Source organism: Notamacropus eugenii, chromosome 2 (genome assembly GCF_028372415.1).
Source record: "Notamacropus eugenii isolate mMacEug1 chromosome 2, mMacEug1.pri_v2, whole genome shotgun sequence".
Classification (NCBI taxonomy): domain Eukaryota; kingdom Metazoa; phylum Chordata; class Mammalia; order Diprotodontia; family Macropodidae; genus Notamacropus; species Notamacropus eugenii.
Window position 1 is genome coordinate 27380592 of NC_092873.1, and position 19680 is coordinate 27400271.

At 51.6% G+C, this 19680-nt stretch overlaps 1 protein-coding gene across 8 annotated transcripts in view; it reads right to left on the reverse strand.

Moving 5' to 3' along the window:
• Positions 1-1027: 1027 nt before the first annotated feature.
• TSPAN4 (tetraspanin 4) overlaps positions 1028-19680 on the reverse strand; it is an 80499-nt gene continuing 61846 nt past the window's right edge. For all 8 annotated transcript variants that reach the window (XM_072637398.1, XM_072637396.1, XM_072637397.1 and 5 more), the window contains 5 exons: positions 18637-18711; positions 8506-8607; positions 3170-3301; positions 2752-2835; positions 1028-1742 (listed from right to left, as the gene is read on the reverse strand). In XM_072637398.1, the coding sequence (XP_072493499.1) occupies positions 1674-1742; positions 2752-2835; positions 3170-3301; positions 8506-8607; positions 18637-18711 (462 nt within the window). In that variant the 3' untranslated portion in view covers positions 1028-1673. The remainder of the gene's footprint in view (positions 1743-2751; positions 2836-3169; positions 3302-8505; positions 8608-18636; positions 18712-19680) is intronic.

Sequence of the window (19680 nt, forward strand, 5' to 3'; positions counted from 1 at the left end):
TGACCCTGCAAGCAGTGACCTTGGCTTGCTTCCTCCCTGCCTGGTCCTGGCCAGGGGAGAGAGCCCCTCTCTGAGATGAGGGGCAGGAGTGACAGGCAAGGCATAGACCACCTTGGTTCACTGTTTGGCCCCATGGTTTCATGCCTGCCTCCATCACTGAGAATCCTTGAACCCCAGGCACCTTGGAGAACACTGAGCCTATGCCCCTCCCTGACAGGAGAGGCTGATTGCTGGGGACCAGGATCTTGTAGATGCTGAGGGTGGCACAACAGTGGAGTCAGAAGGCAAGAGAATCTTAGGCCTAGCAGGAGGCTTCATCAAGCCCATGCAACCCAGACCCAGAAGCTGTCCTACAGGAGGCAGGAGAACTGGATGCTCCGCCTGCCTCTGCCTCTGCCACTAACTGGCTGGTGAATTTGGGCAACCGCCTTCCTCTCTCTGGACCTTGGTTTCCCCCACGTGTAAAATGGGGGGGGGGGGGTTGAATTCAGTGGTTTCTAAGATCCTGTCTCACTCTGGTACTGAGGGCTGTGCTATGTCTCAGGGTGGGTGAGGGGAGAAGGGGGAGGAAGAAAATGGACAAGGGAGAGGGAAAGGGAAGGGGCCAGGCCTCCAAGCTCCAAACTGACTACACTTTCTCAGCCCAGTCTGGAAGAGCCTGAGTCCCTGCTGGTTGGTCCCTGGGACCTGGGCTGGCATCGTTCCCTGTCTGATGTCCCAAACACTTGGCTGAACTGCTCTGTTCTCAGAACAGAAGGAGGGAAGCTTGGTGTCTGATCTGATGGGACCCCCTGGACTTGGCAGGGCCAGGCCAGGTCAAAGCAAGGTGTGAGCACACATGTTGGTGGAGCTTTGCTGGGACAGTTTACAATTTTATTCTCTCGGATGGTCCCTCTCCAGTGAGAGTCTCCAGTAGGGGAGCAAGCAAAGGAGGGCAGCCAAGGCTGGGGAGCACTGTCCTGTCCACACCTGGCCTCTGAGACAAGAGACAGACAGACAGACAGATGGACACGTCGACCAGAAGGGCTGCTGTGCACTCACAACAATTTACTCAAGTCAAGACACATCTGCAAACACAAAGTGGCTTCCTGGGTCTGCAGGGGGAGACATCTCCCTGAGGACTGCCTCCAGTCCTGGAGACTGGAATGTTCATGGGAGGACCCGGAGGTTCACATCAGGACTCACCAACTAGCGGAGGGTCCCCAAGGCGATGACTGGCAGCCAGGGGAAGGTCTTATTGGTCCCAGCCACATTTGAGGGAGAACCATACCAGATAATGAAACACTGCTTGGAAGAGGAGACTCCTCCTAAGCTGGGCCTGGGGGCAGGGGGTGGAGGGTGCGCCAATTAGCCCTGCCCCCCCATTCCATTCCCAGGACAGGCAGACCAACAGACAGGATGACAGACTGGTGCTTCAGCATGAAAAAAGTCCAAGCGCTCAGGGTCGGTCTGCAACAGCAGGGCTACTACCCTTGGGCCCAACAGGCACCAGGGGGCCCAGACACGGAACTTGACCTTAGGGTTCCTGTGTTCTGCTTCCTTGGGCTCAGGGAGTTCCAGGGCCCCTCAGGGTGAAGCCGTTTACAAGGGTAACTAATTGAGGAGAAGGAAATGAAGGAAATGGTTCCCATGTCCTTTGGAAAAGAATCGAGGGGTGGGCTGTGGGCAGGGGTCTATGCACAGTACGTGTCTGCTTTCACCACTTGGCAATACATGGTCATGGCGAAGGTCAGGCCGAGGATCTGCAGGAAACAGATGAAGGTTGAGGCGAGAGCCTCTGGCTTCTCACTCAGTGACTGCTGCCCTCTGGTGCCCCCGTGGCCCCCTCCCTCAGCGTCCCTTAGCTACTGTCTTCTTCCATTGCATTGGCAGCTTCTTGGGGGCAGGTCTGTCTTTTTTCATATTTTTATCCCTAGTGCTTAGCACAGAGCCTGGCACTTAATAGATATTGACAATTGACCTCCAGGGGAGCTCTCCTCACCTCTTCTCCCCATCCCCATTCATAAATTAATTCATCCAGCATTTATCCAGCCCAGGCTCCCAGGAAGGCCAAGAGGTGGAGAGAAGACCAGACTGAGCCCTGGGCTCAGATTTCAGTTTGGGGTCGCCCTCTCTGGAGGATCTTGGTAAGTCTTGCCCCCTCTCTTGGACTCAGTTTCCCCATCTGTGATGTGAGGGTTAGTCTCAGAGATATTAAAAGGGCTTCCAAGCTCTGAGCTCCTGGGGCTCCAGTTGCCAGGACTGAGGAGGGAGGCAGTGGAGGGGTCTGAGCTGGTTCTTATTTGAGGGAGGGGTGGCTGTTCTTTAGTCAGGTCTCCCATGCTGCCTTTTTTTAGACTCGAGAGTCCTACACACTGAAGAGGTCACATGGGGCATAAACATGGGCATGAATGGCCCAGTGAGCTGTCCAGCTTCCCTCAACTTGAGCATCTACACCCTACCCTCCAGGTGCCATGGACAGAGGGGCACAGGAGATCACAGTGCTGGGAGGGACCTTGGAGGGGTCTTATCTAACCCCGGCCCAGGGTAGAGGAAGGGTGACCTTGACCAAGGTCCCTCATGTGGTATGTGCCAAAATCATAGTCGGAGCCCTGGCCATCTGGCTCCAGACTGGGCACCCTCCCCCTGCACCATGCTGCCTCTTAGACGACAGCGATGCCTGATGGGATTCCTGGCTCAGAGACCAGGGCACAGTTTGGCAGTCTTACAGGTCACGGGATGGGGGGAAGAGAGCATGTCTTGGCAGCTCACCTGGACCAGAGCTGTGCACAGTCCAAAGATCCCCACGGCCAGGAGGTTTTCCTGAAGCCAGATCTTCACTGTCTCATAACAGGGCTGGAAAGAAAATGAGCCTCAATTCAGCTCAACCCTCCCCAGAAACCTCCCTGATGGGGTCCATCCTGCCCTGATTGTCCTGTGTCCCTTGGGACAAGTCATTCCAGTGTGGCAACCCTGAGACTCGTGGGGCCCCTGCCTCCCAGGAGTCTGCTGGGAGTCACCTCCCCAAGGCAGCCCTGTCTACTCTTATACTGTAAGCTTGTGACCATGGGCCAAATGGGCCTCTGCTCCAGGACCCACCCTCCCCATGAAACCAACTGCCATTAACGGGTGAGTCGGGCAAAGGGCCCCAATGTCTCCATCTCCACAAGATCCCCTGCCCTGGGCTCACTGCTTTCCACCAGGTTCCTGGAGAATGGAGACCACAGCTCTCGCTGAATTCTAGGCAGCAGGAGTCAGGCACCCTTGTGCTGTTGTACACCTCAAACCAGTCTGTGTAGTTGGAAACCCCGCAGCACCGGAACTGGAAAAGCAGAAAGAATGGGAGAGGTTGAGGGTGAGAGCCTGCCCCTCTTGCCCAGGCAGCATCTCCACCCCAAAGATGCAGGCACCCTTGGGCAGTCCTGACTCTGGCCCACATAGGACCTGAAAAACATCTTCCATCACTACCCACCACAGCTCCATAAGACTACAGGCAAGAGAGGACTTGAAAGGAAAACCCAGGGGACAATTTTGAATGCATAACATCAAACGTATTGGCACAAACAAAACCAATGCAGCTAAAATTAGAAGAGAAGCAGGTAAGTGGGAAATTCCTTGCAGGAAGTTTCTCTGCTAAAGCTCTCATTTCTAAGATATATAGGGCACTGAATCAAATTTACAAGAATAAAGGCCATCCTCCAGTTGATTAAATGGTCAAAGAATATGAACAACCAGTTTTCTAAGGAAAAAATCCAAGCAATAACTATGTGAAAAAATGCTCCAAATTGCTAATAGAGAAGTGTAAGTTAAAACAACTCTGAAATTCCATCTCACATTCATCAATTTTCTTGTCAACTTTTGGCAAAGGTAACAAAAATGGAAAATAACAAATTCTGAAGGTACTGTGGGAAAACGAGTACATTCATGTTCTGTTAGGGAAGATGACAACGGATCTGATCATTCTGGAGAGCAACTTGGAACTGTTCCCAAAGAGCTATTGAATTGTTTGACCTAGGGATACTGCTCCTATGTCTGTACCTCCAAAGACATTTTAAAAAGAGGAAAAGACCCGATGTACAAAAATATTTAGAGCCCTTCTTTTCTGGTGGCAAAGGCAGAACCCAACAACTGAGGAATGTCTGAACAAGTTCTGCCACATGAAGGTGATGGAATACTACTGAACAATAAGAAATGAGGAAGGGGATGGCACCAGAGAAACCTGGGAAGCAGAGGGGAGAGGGTAGAACAATTCTCACAATCCTTACCACATGCTAAAGATAAACAGCTTTGAAAGACATCCGAATTCTGGCCAGTGCAGTGACAAAGCACGAATTCCAGGGGACGGGGGAGGAAACAAGCCACTTGTCTCCTGACCTAGATATTAGGGGCTTAGGGTGCAGAATGGGCTGGAATGGGGGGAATTTGTGCTGCTTAACTGTGTATATTTGTTACTAAGGTTTTTATTTCTGTTCTTTTTCAGTGGAGGAAGGGAAGTACATTTTTGTTCATTGAAAAAAATTGTTTTTAAAAACAAAGAGCAAAAAGGTTGAGCTTCTGAGCAGCTGAGCTGCTGTCCCAAGTCTTTCCCACCCAGGTAGGAGACTGTTCTATAGCCGCACCCCCCCCCCAAACTATGATGTCACAAGTCCCAGGTTCCCCCTCACTGGACATCTTCAAGGAGAGGCTGGATATTACTTCCTAGGAACTTTGTAGATGAAACCTGGTGCAAGTGAGGCTAAGGGAAGCTTTGCAGGATTGATTTGAGCTCAAGATTCTGAATGTCAGAGTTAGAGAGGCCCTAATAGAAGCCAAGATAGTCCCAGACCTAACCATGTGACCATGGGCAAGTCCCCTGGCTTCTCTAAATTGGATGAAATGAGCCCTCAAGTCTGTGTCCAAGGACCCTGGACCTGTGTCTAGACTCTGGAGGATGTATGGAGGGAAAGACAAGAAGCATCCTGTGGCTGAGTTGTTCCTGAGTAAAGAGCACATCTCCATCGGGGTTAGCTCATAAAAGCAGTTTCCCAAGCCTGGCTCCTTCATGTGTCGTGGAAACTCATTCCCATGTCCTCGGGAAGAGCGGGCCCATGTCATTGAAACAGTCAGCCTTGGGGTGCAAAGGCTAAGGGGAAATAGGGAGGGAGGTTCTCGGCAGCGGATCTACGCCGCTGTCCACACTGGGAAGTGCTACTGGAGGAGGCCGCTGTCCAGGGTCTGCGACAGACGGGGAGAAGAGGGAACCTGGCTGGCCCAGCATTCTGCCCCTGCAGTGACCGCCATCTTCACCGAGACGGGGCTGCTCTCCATCACTCGGCAGCCGGCGGATCCCTGGCTCTGTGCCATCACAAAATGAGTCAAAGGCAGATAGAGGGGGCTCTGTCCTTCCGCTTGTTTATGGCACTGCTGAAGATGAGTCGCTCCAGTCGCCCCCACCTCCCTACACTGACATTCAGGAGGGAGGACGCCTGTGATAGATGGCAGACTTCTCAGACATCGCAGGCAGGGACCTTTGTGAAATTGCTTCCTCCTGACTCTTGGCTTCTCTCTTTTCTGCTTAGAAATGAGAATGTGAGTACTTGGCAAGAGGAGATTGACAGCCCAGACTGAAGGCTCAGCTCCACCCGCCAGGAGTAGATAGGCCCTCATCCTTGCACGCCATTTGGCCACAGGCCCAGTGGAGCTGGCTGAGACCCTGGTGGGACCTCTTGGAGGTTGCTCTAGCATTCCTCAATGGCCCAGAAGGTTCATCAGTGACTCGACTCCTCTTCTCCCCATTTCCTTTACTTGCTTGATCCTCCCTGGCTAGGACTGGGGACTTGGGTACCGTGGGCAAGCCGACTGCGAGGGACAAGAGTGCAGATTTTCTGCAACTGTCCTTAGGAAGCTGCAGCAGCAAAGGGGGAGCTTTGAGCATCTCCTCCCTGCCTCCTGCAGTCAATGGGAAGGAGATCAATGGCCCTGAGCTCCATCTTCTCTCCCTACATCCTGTCTGCTGGACCCAAACCTGGACATTTCAATCCATAAAGGACACAGCCACCACCTAGACATAAACACCAATGGGAGGAGAACAAAGAGAACAGTATCTCAGCCCCCTCCCTCCTAATTAGTTCCCCAGAGAAGGAGCCATGGGAAGCCTGGGAGAAGCCCTGAGGCAGTAGGTATCAGAGGACCAGCCTATGGGATAGCTGCCCCCGTGTCATCACCTCCAGCACTATCCTGGGTGCTGCTGAAATGGGCTGTTCCTGCCCTTGGGGTGAGCTTGTCCACTCAGATCCTCAAGACCACCTTTAATGGAATAAAGGGCTTGTTGGCTTTAGGTACACTGAGGACCAAGGAGGATCAGAGAAGGAGCCAGACCTTTGCCCTGGCTGCCTGTAGAAACCAGAGAAGTCAGGGCTGCTCCCCTTGAGGACAAGGCAGATGGTATGAGGCCACCATGCTCTCTTTGCTTCAGTGAGACTCAGCTCAGCAAATGGAAGAAACAGGCAGGAGACAAAGGCAAAGACCAAATGATCCCTGACCTCCATGTGCTACTGAGGAAAAACAAAACACACACGTCCAACTAAACATGTGTCAAACACATATTCAGCCTGTGAGTCTGGGTCACACCATGGTGGCCATGGCGGGGAGGGGGGCTGTCCAGCTTAGAATGGCCTCCATTCTAAGGGAATGAAGAAATGGAAGCAGCCACTGCTGACCCCCACGGTCAAGAGTGGACATTCACAAACTGGGGAGCATTCAGAGGAGAGCAGTTGGAATGGGGAAAGAGCCTGGAGACTAGATTACATGCAGATGAGGCGAAGGACCTGGGAGCATTTAGGCTGGAGAAGAGAAGGCCTGGGAGGAGGACGAGAGCATCTCTCTAGGAGTCGCTGTCTCCTGGGAGGGATTAGCTTCCTTCTGCTTGACCTTGGGGGGCAGAACCAGAAGCAGTGGGGGGAGGGGAGTAATGAGCCCTGCTTAGAAGTCAATCAGAGGGAGCAGCTAGGTGGCACAGTGGATAGAGCACTGGCCGTGGAGTCAGGAGGATCTGAGTTCACATTTAGCTTCAGACACTTAATACTAGCTGTGTGACCCTGGACAAGTTACTTAACCCTGATTGCCTGGGGAAAGGGAAGAGCCAGTCAGAGATTTACTGATCCTAGAGATGATAAGAGCCCATGGAAATGTGCGTGCACACGTATGTGCACAATGACATGGTCACACCTGTGCTCCCGTAAGACCAACTGGACAAATATCTCAGGGGGAGGGGGACCAATGAGGAAGCTGTTAGAATAACCCAGGTGTGAGGAGATAGTGGTAACTGTGAGTGCAGAGAAGGGGTCACAAGGGAGAAATGGAGAGACTTGGCCACTGATTGGATGTGTTGGGGGAGGAGAAAAAGGAGTCGGAGCTTTTCAAAGAAGGAGAGACATGGTCATATGCCCACAGACAGGAAGAGAGGAGGATGGGAGAGGAGACAGCCTCCTGGAGGAGATGATGGAATGAGCTCCAGTCTAGAGCGGTTAGCCATTGGCAAGAAGGCCACTTCTCTCTATGAGACAAGAGTAAGGGAGGAGGTCATGGCAGCAGGCCCACATCTGGGAGGTGTGGGAGGTGGATTGGGGAGCTCTCCTCCTTCAAGGAAATAGGTGGCAAGGGTCTCACCTGGGAGGAATTAGAGAGGGGCAACCATGGAGAGCTTGAGGAGGAGAAGGTTTGGAGGAGCCAATGTAGAGGCTGGGACAGTGAATCCACTATGGAGAGGTAGAATATCAATCCATGGATCGCCTTGGTTTGGTGAGGGCCCAGTTGAGGTCAGCAGCCCTCAAGGAGAAGCAAAGGCAGTGGATGGTGGGAGGGACCCAAGGCTGAGGCTTAGAGAATGAAGGGCAGGGCCCCAGCAGGGAGGCTGCAAGTGAAGACTTGTGTCTTGTATCCCCATCACAGAACAATGCCCAGTACACAGTAGGTGCTTACTCAGTGCTGGTTGGCATGGCTGACTGATTTGGGTGCAGGGACAGGTTGACCTGAATGACCAGTGGGGGCAGATCTGGGGATTCTGTGAGAGACCACAGATTCATAGATATGAAACTAGAAAGGACCTTGGAAGAAACTAAGCCCCAGAGAGGGCAGGTCACACAGGTAGACAGCAGAGCTGGAACTCCTTCCCCTTGTTCCCATAACAATTAGTAATCAGAATAGTTGCTAACATTTTTACAGAGCCTACTATGTTCCAGGCATCATTTCACAACAGCCATTATTACCCCCATTTTACAGGAGAGAACACTGAGGCAGGCAGCGGTTAAGTGACTTGCCCCAGTCATACAACTCTTAAATGTCTCAGACAGGACTGGAGTTTGGGACTGTGACACCTAGCTGCCTCCTGAGTTTGTTTGATCCTTCATTGCAGGAAAAGGGGGCCTGGGACCGAGGGGCTCCTCATGCCCTCCGGAGCCCATGCCCTCCCAGGCCCTTCTCGAGTCCCAGGAGAGCCAAGGAGGCCCAGAACAAGGAGGGGGCAGGCGGGGCCAGGCTTCCACTTACATCTGTCTGGATGATGCTCCAAGCGTTGGTGAGGCCAATGTTCCCTTCTTTCCCGTACAGGTGCAGTCCCTTCTTCAGGTCCCGCTGAGCGTAGGTATCAATCTGTCAAAGGAGCAAAGGAAGGGTCCGAAGCTTCCTGGGGGAAGGGGGTGGGGGGAGGGGATGGGCAGCCTCAGCCTAGGAGCCTGGGGAACAAAGACCCTGCAAGCAGGAAGGGCCCACCCCATCCCACCTGCTCCTGCTCCACCACAGGCTGCCTGGGAGGGGCTCCTGGGGCTGGGGGGACCAGCAGCCCATGTGGCCACACCCCTCATTTGACAAATGAAGGAATAGGATAGCACTGATTAAACATCACATGCTTATGTAACTACTAGGTGCCTAAATGTGCCAAAACGGGCCCTGCCCACAGGGAGCTTAATTACACTCTACCAATGCCCAGCAAGGCTCAGCACCCCAGGGTATCAGAGCAGGTGGTGCCTGGGGTCTCCAGGCTTTCAGGGGGACAAATTGGTAAGGCCTGGACGATCTTGGGACACACAGCATCTCACCAGGAAGGCTGTAATTAGTGAGCAGTTGAGGAAACTGAGGCAGGGACATGAAGCCCCTTATCTGGGGTCACTGGCAGACCTGTGTCTGCAGACCCTCGGTGAACCCAGACCCACTTTTTGTGTGGTTGAATCTTCCAGGACAACATAGCCTGGGTCATGCCAGCTAGTTCACCTTTCCCCCTGCCATCTGCCTTCTACCAGGAGAGCCTCAGGAGCCTGGTGTGAAGGGATAGTTGGGGGTGGGAGGAGACTGGCATCAGCTGGGGCCTCAGAGCAGGTCCAGGAGCTGTCTGGACCCCTGTTCTGAGCCCAGCCCCCAGAGCTGTCTGCCTGAGCCGTCAACTGGCTCCTTAATGGAAGGTGTGAGCTACTTCATTTTTAATGACTCGGCTACATTTGTAAAGCCCATGAGAGTGAGCAGCCGAACATCCCAGGCTATCTGGGCTGCATCCTCAGATGGTGTTAATAGCCACAAGTGGGGCTGCCATACCCCTCGGACTCAAGACCCTGGACCTCTGGAGGAGCAGTTTAGAATTCATATGGGGAAGGGGCCCCAGGGCTCACCTAGTCCAGCCCCAGTCATGTGCCCAGAAGAGGCCACCAAGGCCCCAGAGGAACGGGAGGGGAGCTTTGCAGTTCCTTGACAAAGATTTACTGAGCACCTACTGTGCTCAGCACCGTATATGCAGGGTTCAGTCCTGGAGAATCAGTGGGCTGGTGGCAGCCCCGAAGTCCTTAGACCAGGCACTCCCCCCACCCCACCCCTCCCCTGCCATGAGCATCTTTTCATCTATAAAATGAGGGAAGGGAACAAAGTTCTGGACAAAGGGAACTCACCTGTGATCCTGGGCACAAAAAAGCCCCGGTCAAACCTAGAGTGGGCTGCTGCCCCCCATTTTTTTATTCCTTAAGCCTCCAGAAGGGTGGAGGGCACGACAGGGAGGCAGGGCAAGGGAGCAGGGGAGGGGTGCAGCTGGAGGGGCGCTAGGAAGGACAGGGCAGTTGGGCCGCTCATAGCTAAGTAGCTACAGCCATGCAAAGGATAGAGTCTGGGAGACATCAGGAAGACCTAAGTTCAAATCCATATCAGATTCTCTAGCATAAATGACCTTACCTCATTCAGCCTCTGTTTCCTCATCTGTAAAGTAGGGGTAACAGCCCCTGCTTTCTGCGGTTTCTGTAAGGCTCAGATGAGGTGATTTTTGGAAGGCGCTATAGATATGTGAGCAGGCATTTCCATTCCTCCCCTGGGGCAGCCCCAGGTGGGAATATGAGGCTTCTCCTCCCTTTCTTGCCAGGGGGAGGTGGAGGAGGCTGAGCCCCAAGACTGCTGCTTCTGGTTCTGCTTGGGCCCCAAGCCCTCCCCAGGATGAAGCCAGCACCCTAATCACATACAAAGTGCACCCTTTCCTGCTGCCCTCCCAGCTGAACAGAAGGAAAGCAGAATGTCTCCCCCTGTCTCTTCCCAAACTCTGCCTCCCCTTCCCCCACGCCACTTACTGAGCAGCCTCAGACAAGGTCACCCTGGGGTGGGGTCCAGGGTAGGGGCAGCCCATCCATTGAGGAGGGCCAACCCTCCGATGTCAGAGGGAACGGAATAAAGACAGGGTCCAGTGCTCAGGAAGCCCCTGCTCCTGAGGGTGGAGGGAGTCGCGAGAGCTCAAGGCACTGCCCCATAAAGGGCACATAAGGACATCGATGCATCTATTGGCTTAGAAAACCCCATGTTAACATTATCGAGGTTCTGCTGAATTTTCATTTGTTTTGTTAAAAATGTCCCAGTTACATTTAATCTGATACTGTCCACTTTAGGGAATTTCTGGGAGTGTTTAACAACCCCTTGGGTAGAGGCCAGGTTGCTTTGAGGAGAGGAGTCAGGACAGGTGGGACTGGATGGGGACCTTGAAGAATGGGGAGGGGTTGGAGAAGCAGAGGGGAGGGCAGAAGGAATGGGAGGGGTACGGTGGAGCAAAGGCTAGGTAATGGGAAAGGACACAGCAGGTCAAGGGACAGAGGAAAGAAGAGACTTCTCAATAAGGAAAAAATGCTTTGAGGAACAACCAGAGATTCTGGCAATGGGGCAAGATTGTGGCGGGACTCAGCTGTCACCACCAAACCACAAATTGATCTGGGCTCCCCTTCCTGGACTCCAGCTCTGGGACATTCCCATGGGCAGCCACACCATGAATCCTTGGGACAACCAGCTGGGTGTGGGGTGCGCTGGCCTCTGCCAGGCTGCAGGGGGTCATTCCCAGGTGGGCCTGCCTCCAAAATTCTCATTTTGAGACAGCCCTGCCAGAGTTGCTGCCCTCCAGGCCTGCCCCTGCCCTCGCTCCTCCAAGATCTTGCCCGCCAGAACAGAGGCATGTGCACATGTGTACACAGACACGTACACACACAGACACGCACACACAGACACACACATACTCAGAGACACACACACACACAAATCTTCCTACCCAACCCCAACATGCATAGATCTGTCGAGTTGGGCACATTTGAGCTTCACTCTCTGGACTTGCCCACCATCTCCATCTGGCCCTGCCTCTGCCCTGGTTGAGCTCCACAACACATGGCACAGGGCCTGGCACACAGGGATTGCTTAATAGCTGGCCAGGGATGTGCTGACTGGTCCCTGACCACCCAGGGCACCCATAGGGGCTCAGCTGAGCACAGGCAGCCTCCCTCAGGTCAGTCCTGAGAAGGAGGCTGCTGGATGTGGGCAGCAGGGAGGACTACAGAGGGTCAGATAAGAGCCCCTCAGCCACAGGAGCCTCAGTTTCTCTCTTTTCCAGCATCTTTGCAGATGCAAAATCAAAGCTGAAGGAGGCCTGGTTCCAGGAGAGCTGTTTAAAGTTGGGGGGTGTCATACCAGGAGGGGATCTGCCTAGAGCTGATGTTAGGGGTGCGAAGAGCTCTGAATTGCAGGACCCATCACTGGACAGGCCTTCAGAGACCATCATTAGAGGCAGCTGGTGGGCATCATGACAGAGCCTGGAATCAGGAAGACTTGTGTTCAAATCCAGCCTCACACACTTACCAGCTGTGGGCAAATCACTTAACCACTTCCTGACTCAGTTTTCCCAACTGTAAAATGGGAATCATAATAGCACATCCTTCTCAGGGTTGTTGTGAGATCAACTAAGACCATATCTGTAAGGCGTGCTATTATAATTATAAAAATATTATTGACACAAGGCAATGGCTGAACTCAGATTTGAGCTGAAAGGTCTGTGTATTTCCCTCCATTCCATCTCTTATACTTTCCTTTTTTCTTTGTCTCTATCTGAGTTGACTTTGTTTCTGACCATTGCCCCCCTTAATCCACCTTCCCTCTTAATCCTCCCCCCTTTTCCCTTAACCCCTTCCCTTCCTACTTTCCTGTTGGGAAATTCTGCACTCATTTCTGTGTGTGCACACGTGTATTCTCCTCGTCTTTGACCAGTTGAGATGAGAATGAAGCTCAAGGGTTGACTGCTCCCCCCAGCCCCCGCCCTCCTTCATCATATAAACTCTGCCTGGCACACTCCATTTGGGTCAGATCATTTCCCCCATTCTTCCTCTCCCTCCCTACCCTCTCCCAATACATTCCCTCCTCCCCCCACTTCCATTTTTCTTCTGAGAGCATCCCAGCAGGCTCCTTATCTCCTCAGACTCCCTCTAAGACCCCCAATGCGGGTCACATGTATCATCTCCCCACATTAAGAAAGTAAACTCTTTAACCTTGTTTCAAAGTCCCTTGTGATTTCTTACTCCTGTTCACCTTTTTTGGCTTCTCTTTGCATCTTTCATCTGAAGATCAGATTTTCTCTTCAGCACTAGCTTTTCATCAGGAATGTTTTATCAGACACTCATTGAGTGTCTATTTTTCTCCCCATAGGATTATACAGAGTTTTTGGTGATTCGCTTATTCTTGGATGCAAGTTCACATCCTTTGCCTCCTGTAATATTGTTTTCCAGCCTCTTCACTGTTTCATACGATGGCTGCTAAATCTTGTGTGATCCTGGCTGTGGTTTCACGATATCTGAATTATTTCCTTCTGGCTATTTGCAGTATGTTCTCAGTGACCTGGGAGCTCTGGAATTTGGCTGCAATATTTCTGGGAGTTTCATTTGGAAATTTCATTCAAGAGGAGCCTGGGGGATTCTTTCCATTTCTACTTTGCCCCCTGCTTCTAAAACATCTGGGCAGTTTTCTTTTAAAATTTCTTGAAATGTGATGTCCAGGATCTTTTACTGGTCATGGCTTTCAGGTAGTCCAGTGATTCTTAAAATTATCTATCTCTCCTTTCAGTCTGTTTTCCAGGTCAGTTATTTTTTCCGTGAAATATATTATATTTTCTTCTAGTTTTTTTTCAGGTTTTTGGCTTTGTTTTATTGTTTCTTGGTGTCTCATGCATTCATTAGCTTCCACTTGGCCAATTCTAATTTTCAAGGAGTTATTTTCTTCAGCGAGGTTGTGCCTCTTTTTCCAAGCTGTTAACCTTCTTTTTATCTCTCCTCCACAGTTCTCATTTGGCTTTAAAATCTTTTTGTTGTTGTTGTACTTTGCTCTTTTTAAATATCTCTTTCTTTAGTTATCCTAGAATTTCTTGTTGGATTTGTGTCCTATCTGCATTTTCCTTTGAGGATTTGTTTATTGATTTTTTCAAGTCATTCTCTTCTTCTGTGTCTATGTCTTGAGTGTCTCTGTCACTTCAGCAGTTCTTTGCAGTCAGGTTCTTTCTTGTTTACTTATTCTTCCAGCTCCTCCATGACATTTGGACTTGATGTTAAGACAAGGGCCACACAAGAGCTGTGAGCTGCTCCAACCATTCTGGAGAACAATTTGGAACTATGCCCAAAAGGCTACAAAAATGTGTATATCCTTTGACCCAGCAATACCACTTCTAGGACTGTATCCCAAAGAGATCATAAAAATGGGAAAGGGTCCCACATGTACAAAAATATTTCTAGCAGCTCTCTTTGTAGTGGCCAAGAAATGGAAATTGAGGGGTTGCCCATCAACTGGGGAATGGCTGAACAAGTTGTGGTATATAAATGTAATGGAATACTCTTGTGCTATAAGAAATGAAGAACAGGAAGACTTCAGAGAGGCTAACCTGTTCTCACTGACCCAGCCCAGACCAGTTTCCCAGATTTTAGCCAAGACCTCGCTCACCTGGGAAGGAGGCAGACAGCTGCAACCATCCCAGAGGAAATGCTTAATGGTGCTTATGGGCTGGGATTATCAGACCTGGGAGTCATCTTTAGCTATTGCTGGGGGTAGGAAAGGTGGGGTAGCTCCACTTGTGAAGGAGCTGTGTTCTGCTTGGCCCCAAGGAGGAGAACTGGGTGTGAAGAGTCAGTTTAGGCTGAGCGTTCAGCAAACACTTCCTAACCATGAGGGCTAACCCAGGAGAGCCTCAGGAGGTCCCTCCTCTCTGGAGGAGCAAGATCAGCATTTTGCAGGGGGGTTCCCATTTAGCAAGTAGCAGTCGTTTGTTCCTCCAATCTAAGATTTCGTGATCCTATGAACTGGAGGTGGCCTGGGCTTCCTCCATGGCCACAAAACTAATTTCATTTCTTTGGTCCTCAGTCTTTTCACCTGTAAAATGGGGAGGGTTCACCAAGCCCTTCTCACTGTGGTGACAGCAAGGGAAGCTAACTTTCTCTGTGGATGTCTGAGGGAAGCAGAGGCCCCAGGCCTCACATCCAGGCCCTTTTGGAAGCCTCCTCTAGCCCCAGGCACTGCTGGAAGATGGAAAAAGGACAACCCTTCCCAGAGAAGAGCCCAGGCAGGGACTTAGGGAACACTGGTATGAAAAGCAGAAGGGCATGTTCCTGAAGGTTGAAGACAAGCCATCCATCCCAAATGCACCATTCACTAGCCCAGATGACCTCCTAGACAGGCACAGTTTTTCTAAAAGTCGATATACTGACCATAACCAGACCTTCCTGCCTCTGCTTCCTTCCCCAACACTCCACCAGATTGGATTTGGGTTTTGCCTCCCCTCCCACTGGGGTCTCGAAGGGCGGGGTGCTGAGGAAGGAGGGAGCTGGGGGCCCACAGCAGAATTCTAGGGACTTTGTAGACAGCAAACAGCCTCAGACATCAGCCCCAAGACAGAATAATCAGCACATCCCTAGAAAAGATGGCCACACAGGCAAGGAGCAGTGAATGCCTCTGGGAATCTGATTCCATGCACACACCAACGGAACCTCAGAAAGCAAGGGAAATGGCATTAAGAAGTTATTTCCACACAGCTTGTCTTCTCATTTGCATAGCTCATTTTCTCTGGTGCCTTTCTTTGGTCCAGACTGATTCTGGAGAAAAGAATTCAGTTTAACTATATCCTTCCTGCCTCACCAGCCCTGTTCACTGGACAGGAATTCCAAGTCCTGCCTGGTGCCTGGGGTTCTCAAATCAGAACCTCCAGGAGTGGACAGCTCCCTGCTGGAGCAGTCTCCTTCCTCTCCCGATTCCGCTCCAGCCCACCCTACCACTCCTCTGACTGCTGGGCTGGATCCCGGCTCATCTCCCAGACATTATTAGCCAGTGAGTTCTTTCTGGTCCCTCTTCCCTTCTCCCTCTAAGCGCTCTCTCAAGGATCTCACCAACTTCCTGGCATGTGATTATCATTTAAGTACAGATGATTCCCACTTCTGTACACCCAGCCTTCATCTCTCACCTGAGCTTCAGTCTCACATGAATGAATTTTTAAAAATTGATGAAGTCCTTACTACATGCAAGGCACCAGAGTAAACACTAGTGGACTAAAAGACAACAATGAAACAAGCCTTGCTCTCAGTGGGTGTGCACACAATATGAAAGAAAGGCTGAGGGCTAGAGAGGACAGAACATTGAACTTGGAGTCAGAAAGACCTGGGCTTGAATTCTGCCTCAGATTCTTCTTGGATGTGTGACCCTGGTAGGGAAGGGCCTCAGAACTGGGGTATGTGGAGAAAGTGTCATTTAAGCTGAGCCAGGAAGGAAACTTTCAGGGGCTCTATGAGGCAGAGAGCAGTGGCAGCACATTCTAGGCACAGGGAACAGATGTCCCTGCAAAGGCCAGAGGAGCTGGATTATAGGGAGAGAGACTTTGAATGGCAGAGAACTTTACATTTGATCCTTGAGGAGCTTATTATTATTATGGATGTGGGGAAGGTGAAGTGATTGAATCCGTGCTTTAGGAAAATCCCTTTGGCCCGTGAGTGCAGAATGGTGGATGTGAGGGGATGAGGCTCTGCCCCAGGGCCGGGACAGGGTTAGAAGAGAGGAGGCAGGATTAGGGAGACATCACTGGCCTTAGCAACAGTCTGGATGTGGGGCTGGGGGGATGAGACAGTGGGAAGTCCAGGACGACTCCCTAGTCGGGGATCTGGGACCTGGAGGACGTGGGGAGGTTCCTCCCTCTGCTGTTGTACATCCTTCATTTCAAGAGGACCAATGACATCACAGGAGAAGTCTTGACTTGGCATGAACTGGCCAGCCTCTTCCAGAATCACTGAGGTCGTCTCCCCTCTGATCCATTCCACCACGACTCATTTTCCTCGACTGGATCTTCATCCACATGTCCCCCAAGGCTCTGTCCTGGTCTATACTACTTCATGTGGTAATCTGGCCCCCTGGAGATAGTCAGGAGGTGCTATGGTGCTCAGAGCACTGGACCTGGAGTCAAGAAGCCCTGAGTTCAGATCTAGCCTCAGACACTTACCAGCTGCATGCTCCTGGACAAGCCGCTTAGCCTCAGTTTCCTCAACTGAAAAAGGAGGATAATAACAACAGCCATCCTCATAGAGTTGTGAACTCCAGATACAATGATCTTTGTAAAGTGCTTAGCCTGGCACGTAAGTGTCTGTTCCTTTCTCTGTGCAGACTCTCAGACACCTCCTCCTGCGAGTCCAGGAGCTGCCCTCCTCCCTCACCTTCCACATGTGCCCCTGAAATTCCAGCATCCCTCCCCCACTGCTTTGCCTCAGCTCGCCTCACCCTGCCAGTCCAGCCTCCACACCAATGCCAAAATGTTCTAATTTTCCAAAGCCAGGCCTGGCAGTGCCACTGCCTTACCCATTCGACTTCCTCCACTTATTTGGCTTTTGTTGCCTCTCACCATCTGGCCCATCCTACCCTTCCAGCCTTTCCTACGGTTTAAACTCCAGCCACACTGCCCTTCTTGCTGTTTCTCATATACTACCTTCAGCCTTCCACCTCCAGGCCTTTGTACAGGCTGTATCCATACCTGGAATGCCTTCCCTTCTCACCTCTATCTCTTAGAATCCTTCGCTTTCTTCAGGTTCAGAAACACCTTTTCCACCAAATCCATCCTGACCCCACCAAAAAAATATCTTATGCTCATGCATTTATCATGCATATATTTTATATGTCAGCAAGCAGACCTCTATATATGTCCATGTTGTCTCCCTTAACAGAATGTGAGCTCCTTCAGGGCAGGGCCTGATTCTGTTTCTTTCTGCCTCTAGGTCCCCAGAATCCAGAGCCCTGCACCAGGCACTGAGCAGGTAAGTAACAAAGACCTAATGTGACTGGCTGATGACCTCCTGAGACAGCCCCCGTCATACATACATGCACACACGCACACGCAGATGCACACACACTGAGGCCTATACACTCATGCATACACACACACTCACACATGCACATGCACACACATGCACACATACACACATGCATAAACACATATGCACATACACTTGCATACACACCGAGGCCTATACACTCATGCATACACACACGCACATGCATACACACACATGCACGTGCCCACCGAGGCCTATACACTCATGCATACACACACGCACATGCATACACACACATATGCACGTGCCCACTGAGGCCTATACACTCATGCATACACACACATACACACGCATACTCACACACACTCACACATGCACATGCGCACGCACATGCACACACATGCACATGCATGCGTGTGCACATGCACACATACACACATGCATAAACACATATGCACATACACTTGCATACACACCGAGGCCTATACATGCATGTGTATACACACATTCATGCACACACACATGCATGCACTCAAAAGAACACACTTACATGCATATACATAAGCATGCACACACTCAACCATACACTCATGCACACATACACACATGCATAAACACATATGCACATACACTTGCATACACACCGAGGCCTATACATGCATGTGTATACACACATTCATGCACACACACATGCACACACATGCATGCACTCAAAAGAACACACTTACATGCATATACATAAGCATGCACACACTCAACCATACACTCATGCACACATACACACTTGTGCACACATGTATACTCACACACATATATACTCATGCATACACACATGCTCACATGCATACTCACACACACACGCACACACACACCCTGCCCAATGATCACTCACTCATCCCCAGACCCTGCTGTGACCCCCTCCACTCAGTGCTGCTCCATGCCAAGGCTGGTCTAAATGTACCTGTGACTTGGGAGGCAGAGGGGCTGAGCCTGCTGGCACTCTGGAAGGAGGTGTCAGCTGGTGAGGCAAATGCTGGCGGCAAACCCAGCAGCAGCCACTTACCTGGTCTGTGTAGACAAAGAAGAGGATGGCAACCGTGAGCTCCAGCAGGAACACAATTAACAGCATGATGAAGAACTGAGGGACAGAGGAAAGCGGACGCTCAGAGACAGCAGTGGCCCGGCCACTCAACCCAGGCAGCACCCCACCAAGGGAGAAATCAGTGCTGGGCGCCCGCCAGGGCGAGACAGAACGGAGCTCTGGGCTGGCCTTGGCCCCAGCTCGTGGTGCGACCTTGAACAAGTCCTTCTCCCCGTGCGTGTGCATGCGTGTGGGTGTGCACAGATGTGTGCCTGTGTGTGTGTATGTGTGTGGGTGTGGGTGTGAGTGGGGGGGGGTGTATGTGTGTGGGTGTGGCTGTGGGTGTGTGGGTGTGGGTGTAAGAGCTTTGGCCCTAACACATAATGAGCAACAGAGGAATGGTCAAAAGAAAGGAAAGATGTGGAACAAGGTGGCGGCCCACCTACGGCTGGCTGTGCAGAGAAAGGGGCCATGGCTTGAGGGTAGAACACAAGCAGGTGTGGGGGGCCCCCACGAGCTGGATCCAAGGCCCTTCCTTCCCTTTTGGGCAGTTCCTTAATTTCCTCAAGAAGGTTTTTCATTCCTTCAAAAACAAAGGGACGGGGGCAGGAAGCCGGGCACCCACGTTTTCATCCTCCGGGTCCCACACCCCTCAAAGCCCATGGGGATTCGTCCCCTTCCTTTAAGGCTCGCTCAGAAGCCTCCTCTGGGCAGCCTTCCTCCAGGTCACCGCTCCAAGGGGGCTCCCAAGCAAACCAAGGGTCTGAGGTGAAGTGGAATCTTTGAACCTGTAACTTTCCAGGATAAAATAGCAGGGTCAGAGATGCCAACGAAGCAAAGGCAATTTCCCTGCAGTCCAACCTGCTCTCCTCACACCTCAGTGCTCCTCAGAGGAGGAGGAAGGGGAGGGGGAGGGGCGACAGGGGAGCAGGAGGGAAACAGGAGGGGAGGAGGGAGAGGGAGGGAAGAGGGATTGTGGAGAGGAAGGTCGAGAGGGAAGGAACAGGAGGGAGGAGGAGGAAGAGA